This window comes from Ursus maritimus, unplaced genomic scaffold, assembly GCF_017311325.1.
Source record: "Ursus maritimus isolate PB19 unplaced genomic scaffold, ASM1731132v1 scaffold_29, whole genome shotgun sequence".
Lineage (NCBI taxonomy): Eukaryota > Metazoa > Chordata > Mammalia > Carnivora > Ursidae > Ursus > Ursus maritimus.
In genome coordinates, this window is record NW_024425452.1 from 11,391,852 (window position 1) to 11,406,804 (window position 14,953).

The window sequence follows — 14,953 nt, forward strand, 5'->3', positions numbered from 1 at the left end:
TACAGCATGAGGCTCTTGATCTCAGGGTTGTTTGAGCCCCAAGTTGGGTGTAGAGGTTACTTAAATAAACTTGAAAAAATAATTTAACGTAACAATGAAATAACAAACTACAGCTACATGTAACAATATGATTCTGATGGACACGATGCGGAGCAGACTACATGCTAACCAGGTGATGGCTACACTGGTGTGTGCGTGTGACGATTTATTGAGCTGTAGGCTACGACTGGTGCATTCTTCTGTATGTAAATTATATTTCAATACTTTTTTTTACAATATTCCATACGATTCTAAGTTTCCCCCAAAAGGCAGAACCAAAGTATTGCTTAGTAGTACATGCGAAGATAGTAAAAATATAAAAAGCCAGTGAATCACCTCTGGAATGCAGGGAAGGGTTTAAGATCAGAAGTGGGTGAGATCAGAGGCTCCCATCAGGGACCGTGATTTGCTGAACTGCTAGTAAGTTCTATTTCTTGGCCTGAATGGTGCTTACATAAGCATTTGCTTTTGAACTCGGCTAAACTGAACATAATAAGTTTTATGCACTTAAAAAAAATTAAGTAGATTCAACCAAATCGAAATGTCTTTCAATATGGGACTATTTAAATTAATTATAATTAATGGAATTATATTCCATTCCAGTCATGGAAAGTATTCTGTACCATTAAAAATGAGGCAACTAGGGGGCACTGGGTGGCTCAGTCGGTTAAGCATCTGCCTTTGGCTCAGGTCACCATCTCCAGGTCCCGGGATCCAACCCTATGTCGGGCTCCCTGCTCAGCGGGGAGTCTGCTTCTGCTTCTCCCTCTCCCCTCCCTCTGCCCCTACCCCCCATCAATTTGTGCTCTCTCTCACTCAAATAAATAAAATCTTTAAAACAAATGAGGCAACTCTATGCTTATAAGGTCCTATATGTTTATAAGGACCTGATGCCCAGATTGTGTCCTAAAATGACAAAAGCTATGCTAGAACAAATCTGGTATGATTACACACACACACACAGACACACACGCACACACACACACACACACACAGAATACCTCTCTCTCTAGAAGAATAGACAAAAAAATGAATCAATATTGCCTTGAGGAGGAGACCGGCCACTGAATTTTGTATTATGTGCATTTGTTATCCTTCAAATAGAAAGGAAAATAATTAATTTTGGAAAATATTTGTTTATTGCACAGTTCTTTCCAGATTTTCTGTTTAGGCTCACCTCTTATTGTCAAGTACTTTAGCCAAGGACAGGCATTCAAATATGGCTGGCCAACCATGGCCATGTTAATTACACAAGGACTTTTCTGAGCCAGCATTTCCCAAGCACCTATTAGAAACCTGGCACTGAGTTACGCCCTAAAAAAACAAAGGTGAACGGGACAAAATCTAAGCCTTCGTGGAAGGGGAAGGCAGTGAGGAAGAGGGAGAAGGAAGAACAGCAGGAGGCCATTTGGCACCATGGGGATTTTTCTTCCTGCAGCCTTTTAGTTTTGGTCTTTGTCTTAGACAGAATCAGGTCATATTCCTTGTCCTGACAAGTCTTAGAAATCAACCAGAAAACACAGCGTTCATGAACGAATCCCACATGTTTAATACTAGGCAACGCATTAAATACCTCAGTGGTAGCATCTTCATCTTTCTACAGCTCGGAAGCTCTTTTACCCTTTATCCCTGCTGCTTCAGCTTCCCGGAAGGCAGAGGGGAGATCCTAGGTAGGTGGGCTTTTCACATCTCTCTGTTTGATAGGATTCAAGGACAGTGTAACAGATAATGCAACGGAGGTGCTGAGAGCCCCAAATAATGTGGGGGGAGAAAAAGCAGAGGACATTTCCTGCCACACACCAGACAAGTCCCCATTCCTCACTAAGGATGCGAGGACTGGAATACAGGAGGACCCAAATTACTTGTGAGAGGAAGTCTTGCTTTCTGCTTGTCGCCATGATTTCGATTCACCTGTGGTTGTTTCGAAAACCCTTTCCTGAAAGAAATTCTTTCAGCCATTTCCTGAAACAGTTTTTTTTAAATGGTTGTAAAAAATCTGGGTCGTCTTTTTTTTTTCTTCCAGTTTTATTGATATAATCAACATGTAACATTGTATAAGTTAAAGATGTACAACATAATGACCCGATATATGTATAGACACATAGTTACACATCGTTTCCCCTTGTCCTAGAACATTTAAGATCTGCTCTCTCAGCAACTTTCAAATATACAATATTGTTAACCAGAGTCATCATGTTGTACATTACATCTCCAGAACTGAATTTATCTTAAAACTGGAAGTTTGTATCTTTTGATTGCCTTCACCAAATTCCCTCCCCCCCACCCCCTGCTCCCCACTTCTGGCAACCACCAATCTGATCTGTTTCTATGAGATTGGGTGTTTTTAGATTCCACATGTAAGTGAGATCACGGAGTATTTGTCTTTTTCTGTCTGACTTATTTCACTTAGCGTAACGCCCTCAAGGTCCATCCGTGCTGCCACAAATGGTAGGATTTCCTTGCTTTTGTGTGGCTGAGCAATAGTCCATTGCATGCGTATGTGTGTGTATATATGTATATACACACACATATATACACACACACACCGTATTTTCTTTATCCATTCCGCTGTTGATGGACACTTACGTAGTTGCCATCCCTTGGCTATTGAGAATGGATGTTGCAATAGCCATGGAGTGTAGGTAGGTCTACTTTTCATTTTGTAAGGAACCTCCATACTATTTTCCAGAGTATCTGCACTAAATTACATTCCTGCTAAAAGTGTACAAGGATTTAGATTTGGATCATCTTAAAGGACAGAGGTTTAGAAGCATTTCATTGTTGTAATGATCCAAACCCACGCCCCTCATTTCTTCATCAAAATCCCACTTGCTGCTCTTGCCTGTCAGTGAATATTGATGGTGGGGATGGGAGGTGTAGGTAAGGAGAAAGGGGTCTTCCTGAGCTGAGTGGCATGTGGTGGAAGGGTAGCAGCTGTTAAAATCCACATGCACCTTCTCTTCATAAATATCACCCTCTGGGTTTGGCCATAATGGGCGACAGCTACTTTCGGCTGCAGGTGTTTCCAGTGGCGTCTGCTGGGAAAAGGGTTCTGCAGAGTTCTGGGAAGGGGAGAAGTCATAAGGCCAGCTGGTCAGAGGAAAAGGATAACTGGGACAACAGCTGTCATTAAGAGAATGTCTCCCCAAAGCAGTGTTTTTATTCCATGTTTGCCGATCATCGTAGTCAGAGAAGACTCCAGAAACAGGATGAAGCAGGTCCCCACTATTATAGATCCAACTACTGGACAGTTTGCATTTCTCATAGAGCTTAGTGGGGCTCAAGGTGGAAGTGGGGTCTGCCAGATCAGCGGTTCCCCCCAAGCAATAGCTCTTGGAGAAGAATAAGCAATCATTCAGTGACTTCTGCTGGGGAGTGTTAGCTATTAAATGTCCACTGTAACTACCGGGCAATTGGACGCCTTCCTGGAAAGACCAAGTTAAAGGTAAACTTCCCCAACTTTGGGTTTCACCTGGAAGAGACTAGAAAGGAAAGCGAAAAGCTCACATTAATAAGTTAAGCAAATTGACACAACTACCACAGGCACCCAGAGTTACTCTGTACAAATAAGCACTCAGTCCGATTTTCCTCATCCTTACATACTTGAAGCACAGGTGCACAGCGCGGTTCCACCACAAGCACGGAAAGCCTGACGACGCAAAGGTTGCGTCTATTTCCACCGTGAAGCCTACTCACCAGGAAGAGCTGAGTTCCTCTTACTCTTCCGACTCTGAGCACAGCGAGTGTTTAAAGTGTTTCATCCTCAAACACACATCTGATACGGTAACTGCCTTTGTAAGAGACTAAGAAAAATCAAACTACAGCTTCAAAGATTTATATTATACTTAGTATAACTCTTAGTGGATCTGTCTTGCTCGCTCACTCAGTCTCGTGTGCGCGCGCACGCACACACACACACACACACATCATTTCCTTCCTTTTCTATTTTTTAGCGGGGTCTGCAGTCTGAGGGACTAGGGTGGTTGTTGTTTGTCTCAAGAGCCTTTTCTCTGAGCTCATCGGGATTTTGTTGAATCATAAATAGGACCTCTAGAATACGAAGCAGGTTTATTTCTATAAATAAAGGAAGAGTACTACTTTCCAGTTAATCATAGGGAAAGGAGCGGATTGAGAATTAAGTGATCTGCTTGTTTATACAAGAGGGCGGAGGCCGAGAGACTAGACCAGGTAGAGTGAGTGGGAGGAAATGGCCTTCAGCTTGTCCCAGGGCTGGGAGAAGGACGAGGAACCAGCTATTTGGTTTTAGAGGCTCACATGTCCCTGTAACAGACCCAAATGACATTTTTTTTTCTATATAGGACACATTTAGAACCTCTAGGGACGGACTGGCTCCATCTCTGCCCTCATGAGAAGAAACGTGGAGCACTAGGAATTAGCATCACTGGGAGGCAGACACACCCACAAACCTCCCGTATGATGCCCATAAAGCCACGATTCCGTATCACAGTTGGGCCTCCCCAACCCCCAACGCTCCAGGCGCCCAATGCTTTCAGAAGCTTCCTGGTTATTTCACTTTGGTAGACTGTGCTAATCTCTTTAGGGGAAGAATGGAAATTTTGGAAAAAAATTTTAAAACACGAGGCTAATATTTTATGGAGACCATGTTAGGTTCATTTCCAAACCAAAATAAAAGTGCCAAATAGAGGTTTAGTACTAATCGAAGTCTCTCCTTGTAATTGTAGTAGGGAAGATGTTTCTAAAATTATATGGCGTTTAAGAGCATTTGAGAGCATGCTACCTAAAAGATGGTAGAAATTAGAGGAAAACCCCAGATTCCATTTCCTTTCTCTGGGGGATGCTGCCTTGTAGACAGGATGACTTTGACCTCATTTGCCAGTGGGGAGGGACCAGGGACATGTATTGCCCCCACCACAGGGGTGGTGAGCTGCCATACGGGGGGCAGGTTACCTTTGTCTCTGGGCTCTCCTTCAGCTTTAAGGAGACAGAGGCAGACGCCGTGTGTGCTTTCTTCATTGTTCTTCTCGCCTCGGCTTCCAGTTTGGTTTCTGGTTTTGGATGATCGTGCTCCCCCTTTGACTTACAGGAGACAAGGAAGTAAAATGAACAGCAAGATTGTACCTCCCGGTGTGTGAAGTTTCACCCTGTGCCCTGCCACCTGACTGGGTGTTGCTGCTGTTGACGACTGGCACAAGACTGCATAATCCTCTTAGGCCCGTCATGTGCCTTCCTGCCTTTGTTCATGGTGCCCCTCGCCCACCTGGCGAAGTCATACAACCACAGCGAGGGACACTTACGAAGTGCTTCCTAGGGTATGTGGAGGAGGCCGCAACGAACCCATGATCTCCCTGAATCTTCAGCACGGCCATCAGTCGTGCTGCCATCACCGCTGCCCCAGCTTACAGAGTAGGAAACCGAAGCTTGGGGAGACTCCACCAGCCAGGCAACCTCCTCCCCCAGCACCACTCGAGGGAGCGGGCAGCCGGGATTCAAAGGATGCTGGAGCTGGCCAAGCTGAGAGCCCGCTCTAGGACATTCGGCAATTCTGGCGGCTGGCTGGGAGCTGGAAATGAGCCCTGGCGGGAACTGTTGTCCTCACAGGAGGCCGGCCCACCCTAGCAATCGGCATTTTCTTTTCGGAGCGTTGGTTGACCAGCACACCACCGATCTAGACCCAGGCAGTCGGCCCTCAGAGGCCACGCTTCATCCTGTTTATCCCGCCGCCCCCTCAAGTACTCCTTCGTATCCACACGTCACGCGGAACTGGGGCTCAGGGGACTCCAGTCCCGTGCGGTGAGAGGTCAGAGCTGGTACTCAGCCCCGGGTCTGCTGAGGCCGACCACATGCCGCAGCACCGCTAGCCTCAGTGTGACCAGATTACTGACAGCTGCCTCCCCCAACAGGCCCCAGGCGGAGTCGGCCGGCTCCCCTCCTGGCACCCCAGTTCCTGGCGCCTCTGTGGGGGTGCGGGTGCGCACCTTGCCCAGAGCGCGCCTCGGGGCTGGTACAGCCTCCCGTGCCCTGTCCATCTCCTGTACGAAACCTCCGCCTGTGCTCTGTACACACTTCTCGAACTGAAGAGAAACGGCGTCCCATAACGCTAACTCAAATCCAACCTGGAAGAAGATGAAGCGTCCGTCGTGCCTCCAGAAGTTGGTGACCGGGAAGCCCCCATGGCCTCGGCAAGGAATGAGCTTCAGAGGCCCGTCACAGTTGGGACAGCGTTTCCCTGTGAGAGAGCACAAGCAGGTGACCATGCCAACTGAGTCCCGAGTCCGGAGTCTGTGCAGCTCCGGCAGTTGGCCCTGGACTCCAGGATGGCAGAGAACAGACCCAGGCACAGCGTTACGGGCTCCCTTCCACTGGGCATCCCCTCTGACCCCCGCAGGCCTGGCCAGCGACGTGCCCCGGACCAGTCTCACACGGGGGTAGAGGAAGGGGTTCCCGACAGAGTGGGCTCTTTCACAGGTCAAGGGAGAGCTCTTCTGAGCAGAAAATCCCTCCCTCCGTATTTACTGATACTTGAAATTCTTTGTAGAGAAGAGGGCAGAATTCTTTCACTTCACAATTAGAATTAAGGGTCAAGGAGCAAAGTCACATGAGAGAAAGAGCACAGTGCCTCAATTTTCATTAAAGTGTAAATGACTGAGACCAGAGACCAGATCCTTTCCTGAGAGCAAGTTTTCAAGCTTACAAGGAAAGAGCACGAAGTATCTTGAGGTCTGAAGTAGGCAAAGTGCAGGGAATGCTGAACGGATCTGTTTCACAATCTGAGAACATGACAAAGAGAAACAAAGCGGACATGATCATGGCATGGACCTAAACAGCGTGGAACGGAGTCTAGCCATCATCGCAAACCTCGACCCACTGCTCCCACTCCAGATCAAAGCATTCGCTGAGCTCATGGGAGGGACCCACTCCCCACGATGTCAAGTGGCAAGTGGGATCAACCCCTTTCTCCGAGACTTTACGTGGGTGCCCCGATGAACTAATGTGAGTCCCCGCAGGGACGCATCTGCTTCACTCGAGAGGCCTTGAGTCAGGGGCCTTAACCCACGGGAGCGGTTTTGAGGGCGGGTGCCCTGGGCATGGGAGATCCACAGGGCAGATCTGGGGCATGAGGAGGCGGGTGGATGCCAGCTTCCTTGCTGCGCCGGGCGGGAGCCCTACTCACTCTGCTGCTTCTGCCGGGCTTTGTCGCAGATGGCGGGTCGCAGGTAGATCTTGCGGCCCTCCTCGGCAGAGCAGTCGCGGCTGCACACCACCACACCCAGGCAGGACTTCTTGAGGATGCGGGAGTTGTGGTTGTTGGTGTTGCGCATGGCCCAGCTGCTCAAGTGCCGCTGCGCGTTCCTGTCCTCCGAGCTGTAGATGTGCTTCTCGTAGGAATCTGGCCATTCCTGGAACCAGTCGGTCTTTTTCACATTCTGATAAAACACAAAGAATATTGCTATATTTTAAGCGAGGAAACACAACTGTGGGGCGCCTGGGAGGCTCAGGCGGTGAAGCATCTGCCTTCGGCTCAGGTCATGATCTCAGGGTCCTGGGATCGAGTCCTGCATCAGGCTCCCTGCTGAGTGGGGAGTCTGCCTCTCCCTCTGCCCCTCCCCCCTCTCATACTCTAATAAATAAAATCGTAAAAAAAAAAAACAAAACAACCACCCACAAGCGTTCATAGATGTGAAGGGTTTGGCACCCAAGAGCTATGGAGACCTTTAGCAAAGACCAACGAGGGCTTCCTTCCGACATGGGATCTGAGCACAGCCCAGCAGCAGCAATGGGACTGCTGTGTCTATGGAACATTTGCTCCCCGGACCAAGATGAGTTGTCATTCAGTGCCCCCCGCTTCCCTTGAGTTCTACCCCATTGATGTTCCTCTAGCCCTTGGTGGTAAGACTTATTGACCATTTCTCACAAAGAATTTTTGAGGGTGAAGTAATATTATCGTGCTCTTACACAATCGGTGGAAAACACTGTGGCAGGGTAGTGAGATAATGTCTCATACCACACTGTGGTTACCTTATCGGGAAGGCGAAGGGTTTACGCAGTCACCAGCACTGAGCAGTGGGAAAACTAGAGAGCCTGGGTTTGGGAGGCTTCTGACAGCCACTTTCTCCCCTGGGGAGACCATCTTCCTTTTTCTCTACTTCTAGCTCCATGGGCCTCCAACAAGGCAGAGGAGCAAGGAAGAGTTTATTTTGGCTGGAAAGTTCTATGTACTTGCCCAGCACTGGCCCTATTCCCCGTGCGTGAACATCTAAGCTCTCCTCAAAAAGATCAGGGACACAGGACACTCAATCCTTATGGCATTTGTTGTTGGGACTTTCTGTGCTTCTGTTTCTTCATCTGTAGAATAGGGATACTGAGAGCTGCCTACCTCAAGTGTGGTTCTGAGAATATGATAATATATAAAAAAACATAGCACAGCCCCTAGCATGGAATAAGCTCTCAATAAATGTCAGTTGCTGATGTCGAGGCTCACGTTCCTTAGGCCCTCTGGTGCATAGATCCTGGATTCGACAGATCCTGCCTCGTTCTCAAGAATGACAATCATTAAGCAAGTCTCCATACTCAGACTTAGGTTGTGTCCATCCCCATAGCCTCCAAAGACCTGGCACGATAGAACATTTTTCATCAAGAAGATTCCAGAAGGTCAGAGAGAAGATTCTAGAAGATCCAGAAGGAGAGAGCAGGGTGCCTCTCTTTTGATTCCCCAACAAGAAAGCAGGCACAGAATATGAGAGAAAAAAGGAGGGAGTATGGCGTCTGGAAAAGTCCCCTCTGGTCCATCAGGCAGCTACAGCAGAGCTGGCCAGGCCAAGGTGCTGAATGGACTGTCTGCTTTCTCCAGTTCTTTCCCTCCCTCCCCTAATTCCCTGGTAATTCTAAGCTGGGAAGTTTCACCTCAAGCAGCTACCCTCCTGCTTCCTCCAACCACCTTCTCTTCTCTTCCTTCTGACCTAACGCTCTAAATAATGCCCTCTTGTTTTCTGGGGTCACAGGCCATGGGAAGCATGATGTTTTATCTTCTGAAATAATAAAATGCAGGTTAAACACTAAAATGTGGACTTTTAACAATCTGGACTGTAAAAATCGACCAGTGCATTTAAATAATTCAAACACAAAGCACAGCTGTCAGGGTAGCAGAGACAGGGGCAGGGCAGACTTGAAGAGAAGCGGGGATTTTCATTTCCAGGGTGAGCGGCCCCTGAAGACTGGTCAGCGCCACTAATCCCACGAACCAAGAGGAGGGGAAGGTGTATGTGAGTGTCTTGCATTTTCAGAGGAAGAAATGATCTCCACTGTCTTCCCCCCGGCCCCCAATTTCCTCTCAGTTTAATGTACATTTTGATCTCCCTTTGAAGCTTCCTCTTTGACTTACACATTAATTATAAATATATTGTTTAGTTTCCATTATTTGCAGATTTTCCTATTGCCTTTTGCTATTAATTTCTAGTTTGGTTCCACTGTAGTTGGAGATCTGTGTTTTCAATTATTTTAACACTGTTGAGGTTTGTTTTAGGGCTTACAGTATTTTCTCTTCTCTTTTAAAAATATTTGATTTATTTATTTATTTTAAGTAAGCTCCATACCCATTGTGGGGCTTGAACTCACAACCCTAATATTAAGAGTCACATTCTCAACCTACTAAGCCAGCCAGGTGCCCCAGGGCTTGTACTATTTTCTACATTTGACTGTCTTATTATTTAAGGTTTATTTTTTTGTTGTTTTTTGTTTAGTAGCCTCTATACCCAGTGTGGGGCTTGAACCCATAATCCCAAGAGTCACATGCTCTCCTGACTGAGCGAGCCAGGTGCCCCTACATTTGACCATCTTTTAAGCTCCCCATCCCCTCCCAACCAGGAGCCTCTCCACTGACAGCCTACATTTCCAGTCCCATCAGTAATGCAGTCATAATTCTGACAGCGTATTAACTTGAGAAAATGACTAGGAGTAAATGTGTTCGTATCAAGCTCTTCTCTATGCCCAATCTTTTGATTTGGATGCTCTGCGGAATCTTTGACATCTTTTGACATGGAAATTGAGACAAAACCAGATTCCCATAATGTAATGTAACGTAATTCCCACGTGTCAATGAATGACAGTGATTTCTAAAAGCCCTGTAAATTCAAGGTGCCAGGGAGGTAAAATTTAAAAAGCAAGAATAATCATTTCTTAATCTTGTTTAGCAGAGCTCCATAAAATATTTTCTTCTTTTCTGATCTTGTGCTTATTTTATTTTTTTTATTTTTATTTTTTTAAAGATTTTATTTATTTATTCGACAGAGATAGAGACAGCCAGCGAGAGAGGGAACACAAGCAGGGGGAGTGGGAGAGGAAGAAGGAGGCTCATGGCGGAAGAGCCTGATGTGGGGCTCGATCCCATAACGCCGGAATCACGCCCTGAGCCGAAGGCAGACGCTTAACCGCTGTGCCACCCAGGCGCCCCTGTGCTTATTTTAATTTCTAACTTTTCATGAGTAACTATTCTTCAAGTTTCCAACAGGTCAATCTAATGAATTTATATTTTGCCATCTCCTGGGTAACATCACTGGGAGTTTAATTAACATTTCCATGACTTCTGTAATTTTTTTGCTAAGAGACCTAATCCTCTAACTCACTCAAAATCTTTGCAACTCCACGGAATTCTAGAGTACCCAACCTTCCTTATTCTGCTTTGCTTAACTACATCAAGTTCTAATAGGGTCCCTTAAAAATTAAATGTGTACTATTACATAAAGCTAATAAAATGAAAATGAAAATTTTGAAATAAGGTATCCAAACACCTACATTACCATCTTACTATATTAAAATCAATTTCACTTAGACTATAATCCACTCTCATATAAAGCAGTTATCTGCAGGTCTGCTTTAATGCTAATAATAGCTTAATTCTTTATAAATGAATGTTTCCAAATAAAACAGGGAGAGCAAACAGATACACCTTTAAGCAAATCAGATAGAGGGAAAAAATGAGATGTTACTTATAGAACACTGAAAAACCAATTCAATCAGCATTCTGCTTTCCATAAACATTTTCAGGAACTTATCTTTTCTTGGCCAACTGAAAACCAAACCCCAAGTGTTATCAAAGGAAGAAATTCAACTCAACTAAATGCTTTGGAGTTAACTCAAGAGTGACTCCTTAGGCTAATACTGCAATTTCCTCCCTCTGTTAAAGGGTCAAAATTCAAAACAAAACTGTCCTTATTTATTCAGACAATACTAAGGTGGGCCAGAGTACTCTCTATCGAACTCTTTATCATTTGCTGCTCTCTACTCTTCTTCCTTCCCTTTTCCACTCTACCTGGCTAAGCGAGGGACCTTCCGGCAGACCCCTGAAACAGAGTTTCTCCTACCACAGATGCAGTAATGTCCCCATCCCCATCACACCAGGAGCATAGGTGGCAGCATAATTCTGGCTCCAGTAGTGGGGATTCAACGACCAAGGGAGCCCAATATAGGTGGAGCTGTCCCAGGAAGATCAAGGAGAACGCCAGCAAGGAGGACATAATCATAGATGTACCTGTCAGACCAACAACAGTGTGACCCGATCATGCAGGCAGATAAATATTGACAAGAAATCCAGAATCTGGTTTACCTGTTAGCTCTTGAGCACCAAGACACATCTGATTACTCCTTCTGGCTCACTGTGATTACATTTAGCCACATGAACTCACTGAAAGAGCTCGAAGATTTACCTTCACTTATGAGTTTGAGGCAAAGGCAACCTTGCTGGCTAAAATCATGGTCCAGGAATTAACTAATTGGAGACATGGCTTCTTTATGGTTGACTCACCAGGTTTTAGGTTATCTGTGTTTATGTTTAGCCTATGTATATTTTTTTAATCTTTTCTCTATAAAAGAATGTACTTAAGCCTTGGAATTTTGTGAGTTAATGTCTTGGTGTGGCTTTGGCCATAGATTTTTTTTTTTTTAAGTAAGCTCTATGTCCAACATGGGGCTTGAACTTGTAACCCTGAGATCAAGAGTTGCATGCTCTACTGACTGAGCCAGCCAGGCGCCCCTGGCCACAGGTTTAATCTGAAAACTACTCATGCTTAGGAATGAAATGATTCCGGGTTTGTCTGCGGTGCTGCTGTTGGAACACCCTGTACTTGTATTCAGAGAAACTGCCGGTGTTAGGAACAGGGCGGGTGGAGCTGCCCAAGTGGGTGCTACTTAGGAAAAAAAAGAAGTGATTCTCTTCCCAATTTCCAAACAAGAAAAAGAAAAAAAGCACTTTTTTAGGTATTCAAGGCTGTCAAGAGTTACAGTCAGTATTAATGAGATTGTTGTAATAAACATTTTTAATGTAGGGAAGACTAAACCAACACCAGACATTTGCTGCTTGGGCCAAGCAAACCCCAAAGCAATTATATTTGCACCTTTAAAATGAAAATGCAACTTAAAGGGAATAAAAAGGGAAAGCAAACTGGTGTACCACATTGGCCTGGAACAGAGATTTCTATCAATGGTGGTTTTGATTTAAGTTGAGTGCCTGCGGTTCAGGGCTGGCACCCTGGGGGCTGGATTACGGAGAAATGGTGTCAAAATAACCACACGTTAGAGGAGCGACCAGAAACAAGTGAAAGGAAAATTTATAAAGATACAACATGCGGCCGAAAGGAAGAGGAAGCACACATGAAACACAGAGAGGGGAGGATGGCTTAGCCGAGGCAAGCGGACTCTGAGCCCCAGATTCAATCATGATGCCTCTGGCCCCAAAAGCCTAACAGCTGCCCACTTCCTGGAAAACAACTGAATCCTCTCAGGACAGCCTGCTTCCAAACCGCCTTTCCAGCCAGTAGCCTCCCCAGTCTCCCTGCTGTCCCTGCTGAAAGGCTGTGCACAAGCTCCCTCAAACGCAGAGGCTGCAGAGCCCTTGGACTCTGGTGCTCTGCTCTGCCTTGACAGTCTTCTTGCTTCCTTTCCCTGCCCTAATCCTTTTACATTTCACGAGGCATTTCTCCGAGAAAGCCCTTTGCCAAAAGCTCTGCCTTGCTTCCCATGTCCAAGGCACGCTGAATTACAGACTTCCTCTTGCAAGGACCTCCAGCATTTTTCTGCACGACATAGGTTCTTGTTCCATTTGCCCAGATCATGAGCCCTTCCATGAAAGTTAGCATAGCTCAATGGCCCCGTATTCCCGGAGTCTGCTGTAGTCTCCGGCACATTCCAGTCACTCAGAAATGTTTAGTGTCCTTTTTTAAAATATTAAATTAAATTTATTTGAAAGAGAGAGAGCACGCAAGCAGGGGAGGGGCAGAGGGAGAGGGAGAGAATCCCAAGCATGTTCTGTGCTCAGCGCGGAGCTCAACCTCCCAACCCTGAGATCATGACCTAAGCTGAAATCAAGTTGGATGCTTAACTGACTGAGCCACCTGGGCACCCCATGAAATGTTTGAGGTCCCAATGAGGACATCAGCATTCACAGTTGCCAAAAATTAACCCATAAATCTTGACATGTCTGAGATGTATAAGGGGCTATGTAATTTCAGGGAATGGAACATACTATCGGCATTCAGGGGCCACAATCCATTGAGTGGATTAGGAGAGAAACTGGTCTACCAGTTTCCAGAACTTGCCTACACATTGCAGAAGTAGTCATCCTGGCAAGAACACAAAACTATGAGAAACAAACTCTAAACCACCTGTATGAAATTTACAACAGTAACAAGCAATTGCATTTGATCCTTCAAACCACATTTTTTTGTGTGTGCCTGAACAGGTAGTCTGAGGAACACGAATCGCCGGAGGGGCTCTACAGAGAGGGCTCCAGGGTCAAAAACAAGTCAGAGCCACAGCGGCTGACACAGCCTCCTCCCGGAAGCACCGCCAGCACGTACGTGGATGGAAGTCTCTGAGTCTGCCGCAAAGAAAACTGTTTAACTTTATCCAACCTGGTGTTTCTGTTTTTCTACCTTTACAATACCTACAAAAATACCGCGGCCCTTGCACTCTACAGAACACACTCTGGGAAACACTGCTCTAAGCAGATTGCACAAGGAGTTACTATTTTCCTTTTAACAAGGAGGTACTGGGACTTAAAATCGTTTTGTTTGGGGTCACACAGATTCTAAGCAGTGGAGCCATTTGCTAATGAATTCCCCATTGGTCCATTGCTGATAATACATGCCAGGAATTGCGTTGGCACTGGGCTGTCACTTCTAGAAGGCAGGCTGCCTTCCTCATCTCAGGTCACAGAATCCTAGACCGGTGAGTGCAACCGCCTCATTTTCAGAAGAGGAAAGGGAGTCTGGGTAAAGGTAAACAACTCCCCAAGGCTTTGCAGATTAAAGAGAGGCAGAACTGGAATTCTAAGCCAGGGTTTTGTCCCCATACCCTGGCTTACACCGTGCAACCACTCAGCCTCGAAATACTCACAACCAGATATACTCACAAAATATACAGCCTAATCAGCTTAGAAATCTTTTCAAGACCTTTTTATTTTTCACCTCAACTGGTTCTTGGTATGATTCCAGAGCCAGCATAAACCCAGATCAGGATGATGATGTCTCTGCTTAAGGGACACGGCACTTTCCTTCTTCTTTTTATTTATTTATTTTTTTTTTGAGAGAGAGAGAGAATGCAGAAGCCAGGGGTGGGGGGGGGGGAGGCACGGATGGCGGGGACAGACAGAATCTTAAGCAGGCTCCACACCCAGCACAGTCCAACGCGGGGCTGGACGCCGGGCTCAACCTCACAACCCTGAGATCACGACCCCAGCCAAAACCAAGAGTCGGAGGCCTAACTGACTGAGCCATCCCAGCACCCCAGGGGACACTGCACTTCTCATCATTTCACTGGCATATTTACAAGGGCACTTGTTGAAGGTCACCGAGTTATTTCCATGAGCAATCGTACTTTTTGATTAAGTATAAAGGATACATTTTCAAAATTGCATTGTGTATTTTTGGTGTAAATTTCTGAA

The 14,953-nt window shown here is 46.0% G+C and overlaps 1 protein-coding gene across 1 annotated transcript in view; it reads right to left on the bottom strand.

Moving 5' to 3' along the window:
- Positions 1-2,324: 2,324 nt before the first annotated feature.
- Positions 2,325-14,953, bottom strand: part of GCM1 (glial cells missing transcription factor 1) — a 41,305-nt gene continuing 28,676 nt past the window's right edge. Inside the window, exons 3-6 of the mRNA XM_040643579.1 lie at positions 7,193-7,445; positions 6,135-6,247; positions 4,969-5,097; positions 2,325-3,521 (exon numbers count right to left, since the gene is read on the bottom strand). Of these exons, the coding sequence (XP_040499513.1) occupies positions 2,784-3,521; positions 4,969-5,097; positions 6,135-6,247; positions 7,193-7,445 (1,233 nt within the window). The 3' untranslated portion in view covers positions 2,325-2,783. The remainder of the gene's footprint in view (positions 3,522-4,968; positions 5,098-6,134; positions 6,248-7,192; positions 7,446-14,953) is intronic.